Genomic DNA, 26,092 nt, shown 5'->3' with positions numbered 1-26,092 from the left:
AGTGAGCTATCTCGCTGCTTATTGCCAACAAAGGCAGCTTCCTTCTAAGGCCAACCTGGTCTCATAGAACGTTACTATAGCTAAATTATTTTTATGTGGCTTGTTGTACCTGTCGGGGCAATTTCCTGGTGAAATGAACACTAGAGGGGCTAAAACAATTACTTTTATTTCCTTTCACACAAATCATGAATAAAATGTCAGATAATTATTTCATAAATACTTTTGGCCCTGTTCCTCACACAATGCTATCTTATGACATCAGAACACTTTTACTGTAGTGCATGCCTTGTAAGGTGATACATTTGAACATTTACATTATATATCCAACTATATCCATAAGCTTGTTCAAGTGCGATTAAATTACACAGTAGCTCAACTGATAAAGCATTACACTTGTGATTCAAAGGACCTGACAAGCACGCAACACGTGAGGCGAAAGTGTCATAAAATGAAGTGGTTGCCTCAGCAATTGTGCTTCTCATTTCACATTTGCTTTTTATGATATTTTCCATTGGGTTTAGGTTTAGGGTACAGAGGTAGGTTGTGTTGATTTAAAAATTGATAAAGCATTAACCTGACAATACTTCATCTGTCTGGGATAAAATGTACCTAGTTTTAGCGCCACACAGTAGACATTGCAAAAATGTTGCCACGTAATTTTCCTGACCTAAAAAGTGACCAATTTGGAACATTCTACACAGGCAAGCATCTCTGCATGACGCAAATCACACTACGGATGTCAGACGCAATTTACAATTGATTTTGATAGAGTTTGATGTTAGCATGTTGCTTAGCTAACGTTAATAAGCAAATACTCTAATAAGCAAAATAAATAAATAAATAATAATAAAAAATAAAAAAATAAATGCATACACAAATATTGGGTAAAATAATAACTTTTTAATCTCACTGATCTATTTTTAGCAATGCTTTTCAGTATTGAATGAAATATGTATTTATTTATAATAAACAGAGCTTGTTGCAGTGCATTCTGAATTGCCTTCATCATGAAGGATTCATATGATGCTGCCTTTGAATTTGGCAAAAAAAGCTATCTTAGGAGCCAGCATAATTAAGATGTCTACCTTTTGTAACAGCCTTCCCATTGTGAGCAAGCTTATGATGCTTTTCAATGATGCCTCTGTAGGCAGCTCACTAGGTATTGGAAAAGAGAAATAGACTGTAGCAGAATACAGATGCGGGCGATAGAACAAGCTGGAGAGTTTAAAAGACATTTTAAAGTTTTACATCCTCCCTAAACAGCCCTTCCACTTTCTGTCTACCGCAGTGTGAGATGAAAGTGTCTGAGCTTCCACAAAAGATTGAGAAATGGGGATTTTTTTGTGCCTAGCACTACTTTAGCCAACTAAATGCATCTCATCCCTGCAACTAGCATCAGGAAATACAATCTGGATGCAGAGGGAAAAGTCTGGGCCCGCATTTCAAACAAAGGCATGCTAGTACAATAGGATGAGGAGGGTAAAAACCCTGGGATACTGTGGGCAGTGTAGGCCCTCGGGGGTCCATTGTTTTCCAGAGAACATTATGAAGAGATACACATGCGCAGAAAACGTGGATCACACGCACACTATATGATGCGAGTGGTGTATAAGGGGTTGAGACCTGGCTGCAGCCAAGCAGTGCACACAAAGGAGCTTAATCATTCATAAAACTAGCGAGGCTAATAAAATATGCAGCACATGAATGCGGCTAGCAGCAAAGTGCTTCTGTGCTGCCTAAACTTTTAAATAGGCACAGCAAATCAACTGAACACCACTATTGTGAGTGAGTATGCTGCTTAGTTTGCTGGAGCTCACAGTTTGTAGCATCTGTAGGGCAAATACTGTCTTCTACACATCTCTACACATTCCTCTTCCTTTATCTCGCTGTCCTTCTTTTTTAAAGGTACAATGTGCGATTTTTGCATCTCTAGCATCACAAAAACCGGTTTTGCGGTTTTAAACAGGTTTCCTGATCACTTTCCCCGTCAACTATTGGTTGGACAAACAGATAGCCTAGTCCAGCCCCAAACTCATGACATTTGGATGAGCTCAAGCAAACATGACTTTTTAAATGCAAATAAGATTACACTTTTTGGGGGAATTGACATCAACATGAAGCATTGCGAATGACGTAATTTTATTAAAAACAATGCATGAATAGAAAACTATTGATTATGAGCTGATTATGACAATAGAAAAAATATATTTGAATTGTATTGCAAAATATTCAGATATATGCATCGCAGTGCATCATGAAAGTGGGTGGTCGCTGCAAAGCTCTTTTGGTGTGTTTTTTTTTCTGCTATTAAACATGATTGCTTCAACAGAAGCATATTCCATCGATTAACAATCTTAGAGCTCACGGTAGGTCTGTCTTTAAAGGTGTTTAAGTTACAGTTTATAATTAATTCCCCTATGGAAAAAATGTATAGGATTTTTACTTCCAAAACCAGACTTTTGTGCTCTATCGAAGGGAATTGTTACGAATCAGCAGTGATGCAGAGAATAAGAGGCTCAGGACCCAAGCGCAGAGTAAAAGAGGAATTTATTTTATACATAAAACAAACACAAACTCCCATGAGGGGGAAAAAAAAATAAACATAAACTACCCCGTAGGCTGGGTCAGAAGGTAATGGGGAACAGGACCGACCGGACCAGGTAGGGATTAAACAGAACCAAAAGGAGACAGGGAACAGGACCAACCGACTAGACCGACTACAAACACAAATCTGACTGAATACACAAGACGAATTGGCACTGGACAGCACACACAAGGAAGCTAAATTAGGGAGAGAAATCAAACGGTTTAACAGGGGACAGATGAGGCAAATTAACTAACAATAAGCAAACAAGGAGGCGGGGTATGACGTAAGACAGAGAGGCACGCGGCGATACAGAAACAAAACAAAGCCACGTGCTCTCACAAGACAACAAAACACCCGAATGGCATGAGCACATATCGCCAAGACAATAAGGCAATATACACCCATGCCAACCGACAAACAAGACGAGATAATGCGTAGTAATGGCAAACAAAGCGATGCCACGCATTCTCACACTAAACGAAACCTGAGCAAACACCACGCGATGCACGCAAAAGGTGACAAAAACAAGACAGGACACCTGTGCGAGAATTCGGCCATACACAAACCCGAAATATCAGACCGAAGTGACGAACCGCAGCACAATGTGAAAACAGCTCGCGACCCACGTGTCCGCGGTCACGAGAGACAGACAAAGAACAGAAACTGAACCAGACAGGGAAGTCAAGATCCAGACACCATGCTCCGGACTTGAAACACAAGATAGATCGTGACCCGGGCGTGGCGCACCCGTGTTCACGAGAGACAGACATAAAATACTGACACGAGTGAATGCTGCCAAGATGACATAAGCACGATGCACCCACGTCAATAACAGACAGAACATGAAGCGTGAGTGTCCGGATCCTGACACAAACCAAAACCGAACCAGACAGGAATTCAGGATCCAGACATCATGCTACAGACATGAAACAAGACAGACCGAAGAGCGCACGGCAGGGAATTCAACCGAAACCGTATGTGCACACAAAGACAGACAATGAAACACAAGACAGACATAGGACGATGATGCAACGGTCCTGTCAGACAAAACCCAGAGTGACAGAGTGGCAGGACCATGACAGGAATAATCAATGAGAAGTTCATAAAATGCAAGCCAGATTCAAACCTGCATTGTCCACAAGAGCACCAGAATACAACTTGTCGGTGTACATGCACTAATCATAGGCAACGACTATTCTTATTTCTCTCATTATGATTCTCACAACAGTTTGAGGGAGTGTTAGAAATTGCAATCAAGGCTGCAGTTGTGTGACAGATAGCTTGGCTAATGAGTCCAGGCTAGGCTTCTTCATCACCTAACACCTCCAACAACTATGCACTCAAGTGAACTGAACCATCAGGAGCAGAGGCTCCTGCCTTCAAGGATGCTATGACTAACAAGCACAGCTGTTCACTGAATCTACAACAGACCAGCAGAGAAAAAAGTAACAGATAAATATTAATATAATATCCAAATAAATGGAAAAATGTTCAGAGAACCATGTGTAATCATCATACTTTCACAATGAAATTCACCTCAGGTGAATATTTTGATTTTCAAATATATTGTATATGTGGGAATTCACTTAGAATAGAGAGCATAATGTATTTGTACACAGAAAAAAACAACATACAGTATGGGTTTGGAACATAAGAATAAGTAGTGAAATTGAGTGAAATACCCCCCCCCCCCCCCCCCTTTCAAAAAACAGTAGTAATAAATACTCATAGAGCACCCTTACAAAAAATCTAGTGTTCTGACAAACTTGCTGCAAATTTCCCACTCATTATTTTCACATTCAAATGAGCTTGTGATTCACTGCAAATGTTTGCCAGAAGTTTGCAACTCTTAATCGGTAGTGGTGAACCTGCAGCAAAATTTTGGCGACAATTAAGGGTTTGCCGCAAAGCAAATTTGTGGCAAGTTTGCCAGAATCTCGATTTTTGTAAGGGCAGTGCTATGTCAGCATATTAAGATACTGGTTAATCTGGATTATGCAAGCATAGCATAGTAGATAAGACACAGAAATACAGCAAGCTAATGTGGCACAATTTCGCCCCATTGACTTTACAAAAACTGTTCTTCACTTGAATGTTCAAACAAATCGTATAATCTTAGTGCCGACACATTTAACATGATGGGAAGTTGGGGACAAAGGGCATGACACACTTTTGAGTGTTTAGCCTTGAGCCTGGGGATATGTTTGGACAAGTCCTTGAGTGTCTGCTGCACAAATTATTCTGATAAAAGCACATGGGGCGAGCAAATTAATTCAAGCAAAACCCAACAAAAGCACTGTTTACATAAGCTAATCCCAGGCAGCATGCCAGCCTCCATGCCAACCCCAAGCAGCCTCTACCAGCATTGGGATCTCTTTATTGAATCATTACCCATTCCCTGGGCAATTCCATAACCCCAAAGTGTCTTCATCAAACTGGATAAATGAAGGGAGGAATGAGTCCTTTCAGATAGCATCTTTACGGTCTTCAGTGGTTTAAAAACGGGGCCAAAACAAATGGCCTTTTCCAAAGAGGTCTTTAATGTACTTTTTTGTGGCCTGTTTTTAAGACAGACCATGGAATATTGGATACAGTTATGGTGAGTTAGAATCACTGTAGCTATCTTATTATAGGAGGCTCTCTTGATACTGAAAAGGTGTGTGTGGATTGGAGTCCTTGTGTGTATCTTTTCCTGACACTGAAAAGGTTGGAGTGGGAGATGGGAGCATGGGGGTGGGCTCAGTGGAATCCTCAAGGAACATACTCTTAAGGATTTATGACACCTTACCTCGTCTACTCTATCCTTGGCCTCGACGAGGTTGCTTTAAGAGTGAAATGGTTTCCAATGAAACTGGAGATGAAAAAGCATGGGAGGGGTGGAATGGAGGATGAAAGGAGGGCTTGAAAGGCACTACAATGTGAAGGAGGGGCGGCACGCCACTAACACCTCTCCTTTCTTTCTCGAAATTGAGTGTATAAGCGGTTTGTCCGATAGTTTTTAGAGACATTCACACTATCCTACTTATAAATGGATAGATGGCGCAAAAACTACTATTTGGTCATCATTTACTCTCCCTCATGTTTTTCCAAATTCATACGACATCCTTTCTTCCGTGAAATACAAAAGGGTATGTTAGGCATAATGTCAGCCTCAGTCACCATTCCCTTTCATTGTATGACAAAAAGATGAAATGAAAGTTAAAATGGTGACAGAGACAAATAATCTGCCAAACCTCTCATGTTGTGTTCCATGGAAGAAATAAAGTCATATGGATTTGGATCAAGATGATGTGTATTGTAGCATTTTAAGCATAGAAAGCATGTGACAATTAAATCACAAAACATAAAATGCTGTTAAGATAGCATAAACTTAACAGCATTTAATAATAATTATAAAACTTATGTAAAATTAAATATATATATATATATATATATATATATATATATATATATATATATATATATATATATATATATATATACACACACTCACTGAGCACTTTATTAGGAACTCCTGTACACCTACTTACTTATGTGATTATCTAAACAGCCAATCGTTTGACAGCAGTGTAATGCATAAAATCATGCAGATACAGGTCGGGTGCTTCAGTTAATGTCCACATTAACCATCAGAATGGGGTAAAAATGTGATCTCAGTGATTTCAACTGTAGAATGATTGTTGGTGTCAGACGTGCTGTTTTGAGTATTTCTGTAACTGCTGATCTCCTAGGATTTTCACACACAACAGTCTCTAGAGTTTACTCAGAATGGTGCCAAAAACAAAAAACATCCAGTGAGTGGCAGTTCTGTGGACGGAAACACCTTGTTGATGAGAGAGGTCAACAGAGAATGGCCAGACTGGTTCAAGCTGACAGAAAGGCTACGGTAACTCAGATAACCATTCTGTACAATTGTAGTGAGCAGAATAGCATCTCAGAATGCACAACACATTGAACCTTGAGGCTGAAGGGCTACAACAGCAGATGACCACATTGGGCACTTTATTAGGACCATAGTGTTCCTAATGTGTATATCCTGTATATATATATATATATATATATATATATATATATATATATATATATATATATATATATATATATGATATTATTTATATTTCATATTTATAATATTTAAAAAAACAACATAAAATATCTAAAAATATATATTAGAATTTTAACTATATATGTTATTGGTATTCATAAAAAACAATATCCTATATCCAATAACCAAGCTGCTCCATGCACATGCTCTGACTCTGGCAAAGGCAGCTTTCCCAACTGCTAATTACAACTCAGAACTCATTATACCACAAGTAACACACACACACACACACAGCCACTCACAATGGCATCATACACATCTTATGTCTAAATGATTGATCCCTTCCTAAATCCCAACCCAAACACACCCGTGCTCCCCAAGAAAACACTATCCATTTTCATAGCCCACTACAAATCTTTATTTACAGCTAAAGAGGCTCTGTGAATATCACTCAGCCACTGACGAAAAACTTGTTCCACTCTTATCTCAGAGATTCACTGACCATGTAAAGCCCAGCAGCGACAGTGCCAAGGAGGAACAGGAACAGACACCGACAGTAAAACGTCGATGAGTCCCTGTGTTGCCGCATCCTACATGGCCATTTATCCCTGCACACAGGCTTTGTCGAGCACTTACGCCAATGGCCTAAAAGCAAGCTGTGTGTAAAAAAGAAATGTCAGGGCCTTTAAAAGGGGAGAATCCATCAGGCTTGGGTTGTTACAAAGTGGTCCTCTATTAAAAATGCAGCAGGGCCATTAACTCAGGACCAGAGCCTTTCTCCTCTGGCTCTCTCAAGCCCACAGAAACCAACTAGCCAGCTCGGATTGTCCCATTATGATCCAGGCCACACATCAGTACTGGTCATGGGTAAATACTGGAAATGCTTGCTATTAGTTCTAGGTAGAGGTGAACATGACCAAGAATGTTTTTTTTTTTTTTTTTTTTTTTTTAAAGATGTAATGCATATACAAAATACTTTTTTTTATATAAAATTATTCCACCAAGTAATATAGTTCCTAAGCATATATCTATCCCATAGGAATAAATAATATAACATTAGACCTCTTTTATATCTCAGTTGTTTCTCATTGGAAGCAATGAGATTAAATTGAGAGCAAAGACTTTGCATTCCTTGCTTCTTTGATGTTTTTTTCCTAAAAACAAACTCATGTGTGTCTCCTCAAGAGCTTCAGAAGATATCTCAGCAATGTCACTCACTGTGCTCAGATTGGCCAAGATACCAACGTTTGCAATCAAAAGTCAGAGATTAAAATATAAATTTATATATATTTCTTACCAAAGTTCTTCCAAGAAAAAAATTCTGAACTATTGACATCAAGCTCTATACTTGTATTTAATGTAAAAAATCTCTCTCTTTTTTTTTTTTAAACATCTGAGGCTAACTATAAAAAAATGACTGAAAACTAACAACTTGGCACATTAATCTTGAATGCAACTAAAGTTTAGTCACATGTGTGTATATTGGTTATTTTACAATGGCTTTGAACTTGGCTAATCTAACTTTAGAGCCAGAACAGATCTGTTTCTATAAAAGTTATTGTACAAGTACTTAAACTAAGTAGCTTGCCGGCGACAGTGAAAGTCTCCTCTTAAACATTCTCATATTGGTTTTGTGTCAGTGAAAACGCAAGAGTGATTTTTCTCTGATGCAAGAAGAGAAAATTTAGAACAGGCCAGAATATTTTGAAGTACTACAACAAACGGCTCTTGTGTGTGCTTTGCATTATTTTCTTTTAATGTTCGTATCTAATGTAGAGCATTTCGACACTGAAACGAGGACAATCTTGGGCATAAAATTGTATCTACCTATGCGGGTATGTTTGCCAAGTATGTTCCTCTTTTCAGAGTGAACCCCACCCCTCTGAACAGATGGCTGGAAAGAATGCCCAGGACTCAGTGGGAGAGGGAGGAAGAGTGAGGGAAAGGGAGGAAAGAGGAGAGAAAGAGAGAGGGAATAGAAGGAAAGAGGAGAGAAAGAGAGGGAAGGAAAGACAGGGGAAGAGCAGAACCTTAATAGACTTAAAATATGAACGCTTGCTGTATTTAAATAACCTGTCTCACATGTTAATATTAGACAGATTAGTGATGTAGCCTACTGCCTACCACACATGGTTTCAACCAATAAACAGTAAACTGAAGTGTCATGTGACTCGCTTCTTCAACATCAGAGAACTGGATGCTTTCATGGCATTTTTCGCTTATACAGTATTTTACTGATGTGCAACATTAAAGACAGACAGACAGACAGACTGGTAGTACATTGATATATGATTAACCATTTATGCCAAGATCACCATAGGATAGATAGCAGACAGAGCCACAGGTGAGCCCGAAAAAGCACACACTCCCTTTGATTTTTAAACAGGCACTTAGTGCTAATTTGGACATATTTAAAAGAATCACTATATGGGATTCCCTTTCGTTGGAATGAGCTTTCGGGTGGCATCTCCTTCCTGCAGTGCCCTTCAAGGATGCAAAAATGCAGAAATCGCCCCAGAATATCTAAGTGGCATGGCCTCAGATGAGTAACAGGATAAAAAGTCCACTCTATGTATTGTATTCTAAGTTCATCAAAAGAATAATATTTGACTGCAACGATATTTCCAACATCGCACACTTGTAGTGTAGACAGCTTTATTAATTATAATGGGAGCAGTCGTGTGAGTTTCAGTGTACATAGAAATTCAATATGACTTTCAAAAAAAGGACTATGGTATTACCATTTTTGGACAGGTAGGCTACCATGGTAACCATTTAGATCACAGTATAAAATAACATTATATAGATATAAAAATGTTTTAAGAGAAAGTACTATAAGAAGTGTCAGTTCTATAAAGAGGATGATGAGGTCTGAGAGGAAGCGGCATTGATGTCAGCATGAAGTGAGGATGCAGAGATGAGAGGAAGTGAAAAGAGTTCTTTTCTTGAGACAAGAAAAATATTAAAGCTCAAACAAAAAAGCACTGTGCCGTAAACAGGGTAATACCATGGTACTGAATGCTTACTCTATTCATATTTCATGATATTGTCATGGCACTCCAAGATACTTAAAAAAATACCATGGTTGTAATATGGCAAATCATGGCATTCATGTCAAAAGCATGGCATTACAATGGACCATGTCTAAAAAAAACATTGTAACACTATAGTGCTTTTTGTGAGAAATATAACAGAACAGGCCGTTAGGTCCCACTTTATATTAGTTGTCTTTAACTACTATGTACTAACATTAAAATACATGCAATAATATGTAATTATTGTGCAACTACATGTTGCTCTGCAAAATTCTCACAAGATTCAGATTTGCTGCTACTGAGGTTGAGGTATGGTTAGGTTTAGGGGAAGGGTTAGGGTTTAGGGTGAGGGTTGGGGTAGGGTTAGGATTAGGATTAACAATATAACTACAGATGTAATTAAATGCAGGTACTTTGAATTTAAACTAACTAGCTAAGGCAAAGATAATTTAAGATTAAAAGATTAAACATGGTAAATGGTACAATTTAAAGAAATGGTGACCAGTTACAGGACCTAAGATATAAACTTTCCCTTACATACAGTATAAGTAAATTGGAATCACTTTACCAAAAGATTGTATTGGTAAACATAAGTTAACTACTTTAGTTGACAAACTAAATGTTAATGCATTCTGAATTAACATGAACTAACAATTGTATGTTTGTAAATTAAAAGTAACAAAGATTAATAAATGCTGTAAAAAATATTGTTCATTGTTTGTTTCTGATACCTAATGCATTTACTAGTGTTAACAAATAGAACCTTATTGTAAAATGTTCCATATATTTTAAGTTAATAGTGTTAAGTAAGGAAATCACACAACTACTCACATGATAACATCATTGTCATAACAAATCTACCAGTCCCATATAAGCTACTCATGGATAAACTTTTAAAATATCAAATTAGCAGTTGAACATTTCAAATAGAACTTGCTTTGCTGTGGTTTCTTCAAACAAAAGTAGTTTCAGGTCTACACATGCATTCAAATGCTAACAGAAAAATTACACGCAGACAAGCATAATTTAGATCTCTGCAGATCCAATTTCCCCTGCTCAACGCTTACAGACACACACTTACAGCAAGCCTTTTACAGCGCTGGCTTTCCCGATGGAAGGGTTCACATGTATAATTCACACACGCATACAAAGCCTGCACTCTCATAAGTTCACGTTTCTGCATTTCTCATTATGGCTCACCTCCAGCACAATGTCTGTAGCAAACTCACGAATGAAAAAAAAAGCATTAGATCACAAACGACCTCACCAAATATTTGATTTTTTTAGAAACAATATTATAGCCTAACATCATGTAATGCTATTACAAGTAATGCTGTTCTATTCTCAGAGGGAGATCGCTGGACTGGTCAAGTGTTCAGGAAATCCAATAATGTGTTCCAATAATATTTGACGTATTAAAAATCAAGTTTTAAACAACCAGACAGTTATGCAAAAGATGAGCCATACTTTGGACCTAAATTACTTCATTTATCACAATTAGTCATTTATGTGAGAAATTGCTGTGTTTTTGTGGATCTCTTCACCTCTTTAATGGCAGCGTTGAATTTAAATACCGAAAATCAAACTGCCGTTAATACCTCAAAATCTCTAGTCCATTAACAAATTTAATTATTTAGATCAAGGTTGTTTGGAGGAGAGGAAATGAGAACATTTTAGTAAAAAATAGGTGCCACTAGAAAAATAAGAAGCATCGGTCTGCTAATTATCCAGAAGCTGGGTACATATCATAGTGTAATATTCCTAAATGACATTGAAAGCAGCGGAAATAAAATGAACCAAATATATATGCACCATTCTCATAATGCAACGGGAATGTCACGGGCAAGCCGCATGTCAACCCACTGCAGGTCTGTTAACATGCGCTCCCGCTGAGAGGAGAGGTTTAAACGGCAGACTGGATGTTATTTCTGCTGTACATAAAGCTGACCCCACTAAGTATAACCGAACACCACACGCACATTAGCTTGCACACACAATTTCACTGCTCTGAATTTAGACAGAGATAGATAGGTAGGCAGGTAGGTAGGTAGGTAGGTAGGTAGATAAATAGATAGATAGATAGATAGATAGATAGATAGATAGATTTCTTGCACTGATTGAATGGAAAAAGGGGGCCCACTGGCCTCTGTTGACACAATACCAGGGGAGAATTACCTCCCTTCAATTCTATTTTATATCCCACTGGTGTATGACTGCTGTAAAGGATATCTCAGCCCACACAATCACACACACACACACATTTATATATCCGCCCATGTTCAGCTGAAACATGTGAGGCCTATGTATGGGGGAGGGGTGACATGCAAGGGTACTGTATATATATCTGCATAAAGTTGGGATCATACTAAGTTTTGAGCATGCAAAATTAATTTGGACACCACACCAGTCATGAACAAATAATATTTTATTCAAAATGTTACAATATCCCATCTGCTCTCTTTCCTGCAACAATAAAAAAACACAGCTTTGAAATAAGTATTTGTTTTCAGCCAAGAGTTCAGTGTGTGACTTTTCGATCTTCTCCTGGTCACACGTGTTCTTGTCATATGAATTCACAGGTCAGAGTTGGGCAAACGTAAACTTTCGTGCACAGTGGAATGCTCTTAAAATTTCTTCGCATGAGCTTGGGTTTCCGATCTCCCATGTTCGGATGCGTATGAATGAAGTGAATGGAGTTTGATGTGTAGTGTGACCACTAGGGATGAACGATATATATCCGTGGCCGATATATTATTGGCTGATAATTGGGAAAACCGAAATATTATTAAGGCGCTGAAGTGAAATTAACACGAATAATTTCGCAGATAATTTGTTATGGTTTATTTTCTTGCAGCTGAGTATCTCTGACTGCCTGAGACTTATCTACTTCAGGCAGGGACCCGGGCAGTCTCAAGCAGCAATTCGGGTGCACACAGCGTGTGTCAATGAGAACCAGGTTAGTGTATCAAGCACGTCACTCCGCGAGTATTATTTCAACATCTCTGCACCTTGTTACGTTGTTTTGGGGCTGGTTTTATTCGGTATCATCTGCTTTAAGTAACAACATGACATTTACCATATTCTTTTTTATGTTTCAAGAAGCAATACATGAAAACGCACAAAAACATGTATGTAATTTATTACTTTATGAAACATAAACAGAAAGTGGAAAATAGCACATCATTACTTACAGCAAAGAATCACAATTAAAACAAGCCCAAACACAACATAACACAGTGCATAGATCTTGAAATAATCCCCACAGAGTGACATGAGATGGCTAAAAACACTAGATTGTAAGTGAAAAAAATGTGCTTGTTGTTCAGTTGTAACGTTATGACTCATGACTTTCCGATCTGTATGGTCTTACCTATTTCCATTATGATTATTGTGATCACATTTCATAAGTTATAAAAATGGAACAGATAAAAGCGTCTGAGAATAAGACGTGCATGTGCCCAATGCATGCACGAACATAACACACAAACCACCGCTGCACTCATATTACACAATCTATACAGAGATTAGGGTTTGTATTGTGTTTTGTTGCTTAATGTTTGTTACATGCTGTTAATTTATCGCCTCATTTTGGTTAAATGCATTATTGCATCTGTTAAAAGTTAATTATTCTCTCTATATTTATGATTCATCAGGATTACCATAAATACTAATACAAATGGACACATACAAGGATTACCATAAATACTCATATAAATGGGCATCATACAATTTATGCAAGTGTACTGTTATTTATTTCTCATTCAAATCTGATCTGTAATATAGGCACATTTCTGGTTTAAGTTTGATCCGCCAAACCTTAAAAAGCAGCAGTTAAGAATTGGCCAGATTGTCATGTCCAAATTTCAAGCTTTTAAATGACACCTATTTTTTTATATATATAAATTAGCTAGCAGTTCCATGTTAAAAGATCAAAAATGTAATTATTGGTTATTATCTGTATGGGTATTGGCCACAATGAACTGTGAATTATTGTATCTGCACAGAAATTCCATATTGGTTCATCCCTCGTGACTAGGGCTAAAGATCAAAAACGATCCGTCAGATCAAAGTCATGTTTCTAACTTTAGATTGAATTTTATTTTAAACTGACCAGGCTCTTTCCAATCCGTCAAAATGGACCTTGGACAAATTCCTATCAGTCAAACATTTTGGTAGAGCTTTCTCTTCGAGTCACATGATTTTCGCCCTTGATTTGGGTAAAATCCTGGATGATCAAAAACATTAAGTATGACCTGAGCATTCACAACTCTATCTATGAGACCACACAAATTTAGCACTAATTTAATAATTGTCAAAAAGCAAATCTGACATTTAAAAAACAGGGTGGAAATTTAATCTGCTACTTGAAAAAAAAAATAAATAAAAAAAAATAAAACATATGCACTGCAAGGCCTGATATTATTTGCACCTAATTTTATATACTATGATGCTTACAACCACATTATAAAATAATGGATGAATTTCAGTTAACTTTTAATTTTCTTTTGAACCTACTTCAACGAAAATACATCTTTGACATCAGTTAATACCAAGGTCTTTATATCATGCAGCAGAATCTCTGAATCGCGACATTAACAGTTTACTGTAGCATCATAATTTCCCCTGCTTAACATTTGCCTCTGATTGAGCACACAGCGTTACTGGGGCAAAGAGTGTGTGTGTGTGTGTGTGTGTGTGTGTGTGTGTGTAGAGAGAGAGAGAGAGAGAGAGAGAGAGAGAGAGAGAGAGAGAGAGAGAGAGTGGCAGCGATTGTGTGTCAGCTGCCCTTCTTCCCCCTCATGATTGATTTCCCCCGGAGGAATGCCTCCACTCAGAGCGCTCGCTGGAATCAAGATTAATAACAGGCCATTTACATCTCCAATCACACACGCACGCACACATGCAATCGCACTCACGCTGACCCGCGCTCACACACTCTCACATGAGGTACCCATTTCTCACAGATGAGGCTGAACAACATTTGAAATCCGAAACTCTAGTGCCAGTGCCAAAAAACCTCCCCCATCTCTTTTAATAATCTGCAGATCAATAATTATTCCCAGACTGGGCCATTTGACTATTTACCCATAATGCTCCAATTTGGTAAAGATCACCAAACATGCTTTACAAAGGCTGAACTTTGAATATTTCAGGGCTGTAGCCATGTAAGACGTTGAGGAGGACACGTCCTCCCTGATATTCAGAATAGTGTTCGATCAGTATTTGTCAGTGACTGATTCTTAAACTTTTACCTATTGTCCCCACAAATCTTGAATGTTTGGTTACATCCTTTGAATATGTATGAATATGCATATTTGAAAGGGTCTCTTTAGCAATGTGAGTTAGTGTTGACTTTTGGTTGTGACAGGAGAGAAGAACAAAGACATATGCATTTTGACTTATTTAATCACACACTTTGTATTAACGGCAATTTTTTGCTCAGATCCAGTCATAACCCTCTTGCACTTTCATTCTCTTAAACAGGTAACACAAGTGCTGGCGTCTTAAGGCCAAAGTACACTACAGTTTTCTCTGTGCTGATATGTCTCGCGCACAGTGCGCATGGTACAATCATTATTCATCCGCACAGTATGGTGGACTGGCACATGCGCAAAGAAGCTGACTGTCTGCACGTTTAGAAAACCCAAGCTGTAAACGGACAGTCCGAGTTTTTGCGCGTAGTCGACGCATGCACCTGCCATTGACTGTGCTAAAAGCAGCCATAGTGCACATGCGTTGAACGCATCCGTATGGGTTGCGGTCAAAAAAGTATAGTTTGAAAGGCTGAGTGCTCGGCCATGCATGAGACAGAATGGCACGCAAAAAAAAAAAAAAAAAAAAAAAAAAAAAACTGAAGTATACCCTAGCCTTTATGAGGAGTGTTGCATAAATACATTCATGAATCAGAGAGTGAGGCCAAGATCACCAGTGCCCCCGATAGCATCTCAGCACTATCGATCAGCATGTGGTAATCAATTCTCCACGTCCGGGTGGTGTAGGGGCTTAGAGAGATGGATGCAATTATTCAAGTCCCTCCACCACAGGCTACACAGCTGAGAGGACAGAATCTCAGGATCATGAGTTTGTGTGTAAGTGTGTGTGTGTGTGCGTGTGTTAAAGACAAACAGGCAAACTTACACCTTCACCTGTTTTGACCATGAACAGAGTGTGGCCTACATCAGGTATCAGTCATGTGGTTTGTGTATCAGAAATCTGGCAGAAGGGTGTGGACATAAAGTGTGATAACCAACCAGATAACCAAACGATCAAGGTGTCTTACCTTAGTCTGAAGGTAGTGAGGGTAGTAGTAAGTGTACTGGGGGTACATTGGTTGCTGTTCCAAGCGTTTTCCCATGTAGCTGGAATCCTTCTGACTGTGGCTGGATACAGAGACTCGCGTGTGGGATCCAACAACTCAAAGAGATTCTGTTTGCGGTTCCGCAGCTGGAGGCTAGATCCGTGGAAGGGATGGAGCCAAAAGAGGATGCAGAGAGCAAATGGGATGATACAGCCACTGGCGCGTGCGTCTCACGCCGTCTTCGGAAGGAAGGGAGGAGGAGGAGGTGATGAAGGGAGAACAGAGGGACGAAGATGGGATAGCAACGGAGGTGTGCGCAAAGAAACAAGGAACAACGACACAGGAGAGAGGAGAGGAAGGAGGAGGGAGGTGAGGGAAGAGGAGGGGGACACTGTGACAATCACTTCTCTGGAAAGTCAGCTTCTGGTCTCCTGCTCATGCCTTCACTTTGTCGTTTGCTCTGTCTGTCTTTCTTTCTCTGTACTCCCTCGCTCGTTGACAGTCGGTGCAGCGTCAGTTCCCAAAGGAGGTTGACAGATATCCCAGATGCACACTTTGTTCCCGTCTGGCTGAAGCACAAAGCTGTGATGTAGACAGTTGGTGGATGTAGATCTCTGCACGCACAGCTGATGGCACTCAAACTGTATGCAGGAACGACCAGCCACACAGGAAATGGCACAAACTCCAGGCAGATTGCAATATCCCCAAAAAAATCAGGAGGAAGGTTGTTTCTGTCTCTAATGTTCTTTTTTACTGCCTCACTTTTCCGCCTGCTTTGTTGTGCATGAGTGTGTGTGCAAGAGTGAGTGTGAGTGTGTGTGGCTGTGTGAGTGTGTGAGTGTGTGTGTGCACGCACTGCCGGCTGCTCCACACTGTGGGGAACAGTGAAGGGATCAGTTCGGCAGCGCTCAGATCCTCCTACTCCACAGTCTGGTGGGCGGGTGTAAAGGCTGGCTGCACCACTCCCAGCCAGGGGGAGTGTCTTAAGCAGCCAAACTCTGTTTGTCCTCCTGGGAGTGGTGCCTCCTACTGCACGGCTTTACCAGTGGAGAAGAGAATAACTTACTCCTACTCCACACTCAGGGGGAGGAGACAGAGGTGGAACAGCAAGGAGCCGAGGCCCCCTACTGGTCAACAAAGACTCTCCTTCATCTGATTTCCTTTTTTAAGATACATCCAAGCTGTTTCATCCTCGTTCTGCTCTGTTTTTTTTCCAGAGTGTATTCTGAACCTCACTTTCATCAATAAATAAAAAATGAATGACCGCAAGCTGTTTCTTTGATATTGTCTGACACATGCAGGCAGCTTTGCATTGTCTGATACACTGACATACTGACACACTGACATACATACTAGTGCATAAGTGCATTGCAAAAATAGCCATGAATTAGATTCGCCCATAAGGCTGAAGCACTAATCCCTTCAGGGAATACCATAAAATGAAATGCTGTGTGCATTTTAAAGAGCAGATGTTTTTTTTCCCCCACAACCTCTGCAATATTGTTGTAGTGGCCAATTATTCGCTGCAGAAAAACTGGACTCCAAAAAAAACGTTTCCTCTTTCCGAGCTTCTTTTTTTTGTTTGAGCACACACTTTGATCATTGTTTTGACATTGTTGCTGTATTTATTAATTTAAGATTCCCAGTGCTTTTTTTATGAAGTTCACATGCAGATATAGAGCGACAGTTGCAGGGCCAAAGAAAAAGCAGATGTTCAGTGTTTGCAGACTGACAGCGGTAATTATGCCAATAGCAATTATTTTCTGCCCAAAGACTGCAGTAAAGCAAAAGGAATTAGAGAATGCTGACAAAAAACAAACTGCAAACGGGAAAGACAACAATACATTTTCATTAAGACAGGCTCTCAAAGAAGTCTGCAGTGTGGTAGGAGAGTAAGAGAGAGAGAGGAGAAGAGAGGTGTATAAGTCAAGCTCTCTCATCACTATGATTGGAATGCCGAGGCACAGAGGGAGGAAGGGAGAGAGAAAGAGAGACGAGAACCAGTGAAAGGGTTTCAAATAATCCACAGCACACTATGCAGTGCATGGCTACTAAAAGTCAAAGCAGTTAACATAGCAATACAAGTACAAATGTAATTGCTTTCCAAAAGAGGTATGATAATATTGGATGCACTTTTGAAGGACTAGTTCACCAAAAAATTTAAATTCTGTAACAATGTACTCACCCTCTTGTCCAAACCCATATGACTATATTTCTTCTGCTTTTCACAAAAGGAGTGAACTTTATGAATATTTCAGCCCATATTTTCAATACAATGGCAGTGGATAGGGACTCATTTTAAAGCTTAAAAAATGACCCAAAAGTATAATCCAAGTAGTCAGTGCAACTTGTGCATCCTATTCCAAGTCTTCTGAAGCTATATGATAAGTTTTTGAGAAACAACCTGATATTTAAAGCTACACTATGTAACTTTTGGCCCTCTAGTGGTTAAAAAATATAAATGCATGCATCTTGCGGAAGAACATTGTTTTGGTTGTGCTATGGCTCTGCTCCTCTGCGAGGATGAATGTGGTTCGAGGCACTGGTGTACACATGGATACAGGACATTTTATCAGAGCGAATGGACAAATAAATAACGAAAGAAAGGAAAAGACGGATATCAGAAAACATGTCATCTGAGCAGGTAGGTGCCATATCTTATGCTGTTGTTTTGACTTATTGGAAACGTTGATGTTTTGAAATAAACGATGTTACAAAAGTTAGGCAACATTCGTTAACATTAGACATAATGATTGCTAGTTTGATAAGGTCAAACGTTGTAAAGTTTTTATAACTGCAGGATATTCTGGCCAAATAGACCACGATAGTAACCCATTTATAGATTGTCATTGTTACCAACCAGTGGTCAAAATCATTTCAAGACTCACATGTCCTTGTTAAGCCTAGGACTAAAATAATTATATATATATAGATTATTGCTGTTATAAAGGAAAATACACACGTGTGCTAGCAAGTGAAAAGTTCTGCACCAATTACAGCATAATTATTGTATTTCATTACAGACGTGTGTGTGTATGTGTGTGTGTGTGTGTGTGTGTGTGTGTGATTACACAACTATACATAAACCATATCAATAAAATATCTTACCTGTTGAGTAAGAAAAAAGCCATCTCTGGGTTTTATACTGGACTTTGTCATTTTCACTTTTTGCTTGTAGACTCTGCTCTGTTCGGGTTTTTTTTTTTGTTTTTTTTTTACAACCAGTGATTCCCCGGAGGTTTGCCATTTTGAATGATCCATGGTCAATTTTTCTCGTTCGTTGTGACAACAAATTTTCAGCTCCACGCTACTCCCACACCATACACGTGCTACAGTAGCCGAAGCTTATTTTCTCTGTGTACGGATATGATGTCAACACATGTGGGCGAATGATGTATGCAATTTCCCGCAAAATCCGTCCCGACAGCTCTAAAATCTAAATCATTATTATAGGTTTATCAACGTGTAAACAAAGTAAAGACATGATTTGGAAAATGGATTTTTGTTGCGCTCTCTCATTAATAAAATTTTGTCATTTTTTAACAACAAAAAAAAGTTACATAATGTAGCTTTAAGTTATTTTTCAATGAAAATGTTGATGTTTGTTGCACATTTATAAGTAGATGAGATAATCTTGTTCACAGTGGAACTTTCATTGTTTTTAGTGCTAAACAACTCAAGTTTTTGAATGAACATGGGAGCTATTGTGAATAAGCTTCTCTCATAGCACTCTGGGCATCAAGATTTTCACTGAAAAATAACAGAATATTCTATTTTTGGGTGAATTATTATTTTAAAACCCCTTTAAAACATTTATAATGTTACTAACATTCTTTGAGCCAAAAACAGCCATAATTTAGCCATAATTTTCATGACCATTTTCCACCCTCACTCTGACATGGGCCGTTATTTTGCTGCTATGCCTTAAGACACCTATTTAAGTTCAGAATGAGACATTTTGGCTAATTATCTTCTTTAGAAAGTTCATTTTGAACTGGGGAGGAAGATTTGAGTTCTGAAAGTTACAGTATTTATCCATAGTACATCGTATAAACTCTTTTATCCAAAAAGATCAATGAAAATGTGATTAATGATGATCTCATTAATACACATATTTTTTGATAAAACATTGCTCCACATAGTTCGATTTTAGAAGGTAAATGAATGGAAATTAAGAGTCCTTTAATTTTCTTATCTCTGCCTAAAGTTTTGTGGCTTTTCTGTAGTGATTGCACAGGGTTAGCGTGAGAACACACTCATGGAGCGGGGCCGGTGCTATGAATCTGTAATAGTTCTTGCTACGGTCTTCAAAGAACACTGCAAATGGAGCTGGACACGCTCCCTGCAACTCAGGGGTACCATTCTTAAAAAGCCAAAAAAGAAAGGATAAAACTGTTCTCATCTGGACTGCAGCACAGCTGGGAAAACAGAGCTTGTTGGCTGCTTCTCAATCGTGGGCACATAAAAAAAATAAAAAATAAAATAAAAAAAACCTTGAGATAATTGTGTCCCTTGAATGGAAGCAACGATGTAATAAAGACTTGTGCTTTATGTAAAAGGAGAAACATACCTCCACTATTTGCTTAAAGCATTACATTTTGGTTCAGTATTGAACACCAGCATGTGTGTCATGGAAAGTATCAGTATATCAAAAATACATTATGGTTGACATATTTGTTTCCAGTACATGGAAATGCTTGAGACTACTTTTAATGTGTGATTCTGTCACACCAGTCTAAGTATTGTTTAAGTGTTATGAAATGTTATACTTTCAAACATGTGTAATAGTTGCATATTTCAAATGTTTATTTATGAAACTTGCTAAGAATATAATTAATTTTACTATTCCACATACATAAGATTGGGGATTGTTCTAAACTCTTTACATAAGGGATGAAATAAAACAATATTTGTGTGCAGATACAATATCCAATTATTTAACCAATACAGATACTAACTACATTTCCAAATCATGATGACAGTATACATCCTTGAAAGCCAATTTATTGTACTGATTATAGATTGATCTTAACGGCATAGCACAGATCAGATGCTGCAAACATGACACTTCCAGGAGTGCCAACACAAATATCTCGTATCATGCACATCGACAAGTACACGGAGAACAAATGAATGGCCACTGTTTGCGATTAATTTAATCGTGGTAGACATCCGTTTATATATTAAAGTTGCTTTTCCACACCATTCAAAATAATAGACTGCAGTCATGGAATTAGCCCATAATACAAAAAAAAAAAAAAAAAACCATATAATTTCTGTGCACAAAGATGTTTTAAATTAAAAAGAAATAAAACAATACTAGGAGAAAACCATCAGTGTACGTTTTAGGAACACTAACATATAGCCCAATTCTATAAAATTATTGTTTAAGCTTACTTTTGAAAAAATGCCTGCAAAATTCCCTGTATTAAATTAAGTAAATTTGCCTACCAATTGAATAAAGCATTAAATAAAATAATTAATTACCAAAGAATAAAAATGTATTTTTAGACCTATATATGCCTTTTCTTTACACAAACTTAAATTAGCCTTACCCTGTTCTGTTGTCGAAAAAAGTCAGCTGAATGACATTATGTAAATTGCATTATGATGCTAAAATTAATTTTAGATGACATTCAAGTTCAGTTGGTCGTTAAAAAGTTGCTGGACAAATATGCGGGACATAATGCAGTTGTGATGGCAATGCTTTAAATTAGATGATTGTTCAAAATAGCCTATTAAATATCAGGAATGTATCATATGTAAACCCTGATATTACACCGCATACAATTTTCTTTAATAGCTGTGCATACAGCATATACACATCGATGGATGGTCCTTATACTAAGACTCAAAGTTTCCCCCACAACTTGGTGCAGGTTGCCAGCTTGAACGATTCACTTTTGGGTCAGAACCGGTGGCAACCTGCGATAGGCGCAACATCAGGACCAATATTACAGTCCTATCAGAAGGGCAACTGTTGCCTTTTGATTGCAATTCCTCCTCTTCTGATTGCATTTATTTGTGAAATTAAAATGACAGTAAGCTGGCTAATTTCAATGTATTGTCTCAATACACTCCCCATTTTTCAAAGACTTCAGAGGAAATACATTAGGGACATCTGGGAGGCGAAAGGTACACAATTAGCGATAAACACACATTTCTGTATGGAAACGGCTTAAGCGCAGATTTCTTTTCCGATAAATCAAAACTTATGCAACAAAGTGGTTTTTTTTAGGCATGACACCATCAAGCACACAATTTTTATCGATAAAAGACCATTTGAATGGCAAATTTCCTGAACTTTTTTTTTAACGTATTTTCACTTTGTCGATAATAAAATAGCGTGAAAAGTGGATGGAAACTAGGCTACTGATAGTTTGGTGGTTCTGCTTTTTTAAGCTACCTTGTTTTTAAATCACTGATAATTAGTTACACAACTTCAAAATAAATTTAAATAATATCTTTATATGTCTCTACATTTCTTCCATGTTTCAGAGTAATTGGTCTCAGTTATAAGCAACACACTAAAACAAAAAGCACATTGAAAAGTGCACTGAAAAAGCAAAATAAATGAAAAAAGATCTGTTAATTTTTTGAATGTTTTTAAAGGATTAGTTCACCCAAAAATGATAATTCAGTCATTGTTTACTCACCCCTGTGTTGTTATAACCCTACATGACTTTCTTTCTTTTTCTTAACACAAAGGGAGAAATTGTGAAAAAAATATTGTGCTTTGTGATGTCATGCAATGGCAGTTTATGGTGACTACATCTTCAAGCTTCAAAAGAATGCAAAGTATAATTCAGAAGTCTAATAAATTATTCCATGAGACTCATGATTGTTATGAAAACATACAATAAGGTTTGGTGAGAAACCAACCGAAATCTAATGTATTATTTAGTGAAAATGTTCACTGACCATTGATCTCCTGTGCACGTTCATGACAGGGCACGAGAGAAGCAGTTCACACAGACCCCTCTCGACATTGGGGCATTCGAGCAAAAACTTTGTTTATCTAAAAACAGGACCTCCACAGCGATAGCATCAACAGAACACAACATGGCTGCACACAAAACAGAGAACAGAACTTACAAAACATGTCTGAAGAGTTTGTAGTTGAAGAATTGATGCATTTCTATGCCCAGACTTATTTTTTTTTAACCGACTACTTGGAAATCAAATAGAAACATAGAGGAGGCTACAGGCAGCCACAGTCACACCGTGTTCTAACCTGATGGCAAACAACACAATATAAAAGGAATATTTTCTATGGTAATCAGAATTTTTGCCCTAACCAGTAGGGACGAGTGACGGTACACTATATTGATTGCTTGTTTTCTATTTTCGGCATCGCGCAGGTAACTCCATTAATTGTGAACTGGCACCTGTCCAAAAACTTAAAATATATGGCTGGTCATAGAAATGCATAGATTCTTCGACTACAACTCTTCAGACATGTTTAGTAAGTTCTGTTCTCTGTTTTGTGTGCAGCTGTGTTGTGTTCTGTTGTCGCTATCCCTGTGGTGAGCCTGTTTTTAGATAAACAAAAGAGTTTCACTTGAGCGCCCCAATGTCATGAGGGGGCTTCGTGAACTGTTGCTCACCCCAATGTCGTGATGGGACTTTGTGAACTGTTGCTATCATGCCCTATCATGAACGCGCACAGGAGATCAATGGTCAATGAACATTTTCACAAAATAATACATTCGATTTCGGTTTGTTCCTCATCAAACCTTATCGTATGCTTTCATAACAATCATGAGTCTCATGGAATCATTTATTAAACTTCTGAATTCTACTTTTGTGATTTTTTGAAGCTTGAGGAGGTAGTCATAAACTGCCATTGTATGACATCACTGAGCACAATATTTTTTCACAGTTTCTCCCTTTGTGTTAAGAAAAAGAAAGAAAGTCATATAGGGTTATAACAATACAGGGGTGAGTAAATAATGACTTAATTTTCATTTTTGGGTGAACTATCCCTTTAACTCACATTAACTGAATTCTAAAGGATGAAGCTTGTCCATACTTTAGCTAAAGCAGCATCAACTTTAGTTTTAACAAACTCATCATATTACTTGCTGTATTGAGCTTAAAAGGTGTAGCATCTGGACCAATCAGACACACAATTATTCATTATTTAATGAATAATCCAACAGATGTCACAAGACCGTAACAATCAACGGTCCAAGTAGGCCCAAGCAGACTCCGAGATGTCTGCTCTCCCACTAATCATTATCAGCTCTTACTCCCCCTTTGCTGACACTGGTCCAGCAACTAGTGGACCTCAGAGACATTCCAGGTGGGGGAAAGTAGCCACATGCAAAGCTTGGAATGTGGGAAGAAGTAACTCACTCCATTCCCCCATAGGAAAGACACATAAAGCTCATAAAACAGACTGTTCTTCATTAATTTAGAGACAAACTGTTCTATAAATGAACACGCATATCCTCAGGACATTGTGTGTATGATTATTACTGTCTCGAATAGTGTCTTTTGTACTGTATACCATTTTGTGCATGCTTTATGACAGAACCACTAGATAATGTAAAATGATTGGTATCATGCTTCCTATCAAATTAATCCTTGTGTGATGCCCTAAACACTGGAGTATAGCACTCCCTTATAGCATGCATTGTATGCTTGTTATATTAATCAGAGCATAAAGGGGCACAAACTGCTAGCTTACTCCAATCATGCAAATGAGTCAGCTTCCAAACAAAGGAACTTTTTTTGGAAAATTGCACCTTTCTCATTGGTCAAGCCAAACTCGAGAGGAGTGACCTCCCTCAGGAGTTAAAGGGCACTGTCGGAGTGACCTCCCTCTCTCTCCCTCTCTCTCTCCCTTCTACTCTTGTTTCTGCTTGTGTGGGACCAGAAACACCCGGTCCGACCACGAGGTCACGGGCCGGCAGGCCTTAACACATCAAGCCATGTGTAACTTCCTCGACCATAACGGAGTCAAACTAACACACAAGTTCATAATCATTTCTTCATTCAACATGGAAGAAATTGATTGCAACTTCAACACCATCAACTCAAGGAACCATCAAGACTTTCTCCTGAGACTGCATCCGGGCTTTCTCTCAACAGCCAAGGCATTGCAAGTATCGTACAATTAACTATCTAAACAGAGGTTTAGTATAAGCTGTGAACCCGTTTGTTAACAAAGGTGCTTTGAAGTAAGAAACTGATGGTTCTTTCAGATGGTTAAATGACTCTTTTCATAGCTTCATTCCCCTGTTCTGTTCCGGTTTCATTCACTTTCACTTTTCCATTTCCCATGTATGCGTGATTTGTGTGTATGTGTTTGTTTAGATTAGTTATGTGTTCGTGATTTAGTTAAATAAAGCTTTTGTGTACATTCTTGCGAGTTGATTCTGGTCTGCTTGTAAATCAACATCAATTTAATGATTTGATCACAGCTACATGTTAAGAAAGAGTTATTTTTCTGTGGCCATGAAAAATATCCTTTCTGAGAGTTGATAGACGATCAATACTGAGTGTTCGCTGGACGAACAGATTAATTGATTGTAATATTAATTCATCTACATCAAGTTAATTCTTTTGACTGATCCAAATATTTATAATTAATTATAACGAGTTATGGTTAATTATTCATATTCCCCTTTTAAAGATAATTTGACTGTAGTATATTTTGATAAATAATCTCATCCCTGTTTTTAAAAGATTTTGCTTCAAACTGTACCTAAATATGTGTAATATTGTTTTCAATGAGAATAGTATTACTCCAATAAGTGAATTAATCATAATTCCCTTATTAAAGCTAATTCCTTACAATAGAAATTGTGAGCGGATACAATGAGACATTGTATTATGATTTTAATGGTGGAGAATTTTATTCAGACAAATAATCTAGTTATTTCTCATTTATCTAATTTATAATGGTTGTCGAACGCGACTAATTCCATTATAAATTCCCTTACATAATAATGTAGAATAAGGACAGTTTAATTTAATTCCTAGCTCACACATACTGTTTCCCTACATATAATGGTGGAGGTACGCGGGCACTTTAACCCATCCCGTGTACATGTATACTACCAAATTCGCTACAAAGGTGAGTAATCAAATTAGTTGTTTTAAAAGGTTTAGCGGTAGTT

The 26,092-nt window shown here is 38.0% G+C and overlaps 1 protein-coding gene across 2 annotated transcripts in view; it reads right to left on the bottom strand.

Moving 5' to 3' along the window:
- LOC127454487 (RNA-binding motif, single-stranded-interacting protein 3) overlaps positions 1-17,141 on the bottom strand; it is a 237,115-nt gene extending 219,974 nt beyond the window's left edge. The window contains exon 1 of one of the 2 annotated variants that reach the window (XM_051721746.1): positions 15,948-17,141. In XM_051721746.1, coding sequence (XP_051577706.1) covers positions 15,948-16,022 — 75 coding nt within the window. In that variant the 5' untranslated portion in view covers positions 16,023-17,141. The remainder of the gene's footprint in view (positions 1-15,947) is intronic. The other variant, XM_051721745.1, reaches the window with a different exon arrangement.
- Between the last annotated feature and the right edge of the window lie 8,951 nt (positions 17,142-26,092).

This window comes from Myxocyprinus asiaticus, chromosome 16 (genome assembly GCF_019703515.2).
Source record: "Myxocyprinus asiaticus isolate MX2 ecotype Aquarium Trade chromosome 16, UBuf_Myxa_2, whole genome shotgun sequence".
Classification (NCBI taxonomy): domain Eukaryota; kingdom Metazoa; phylum Chordata; class Actinopteri; order Cypriniformes; family Catostomidae; genus Myxocyprinus; species Myxocyprinus asiaticus.
Note: the sequence above shows the minus strand (reverse complement) of the source record. Positions and strands in the feature narration are given on the sequence as shown.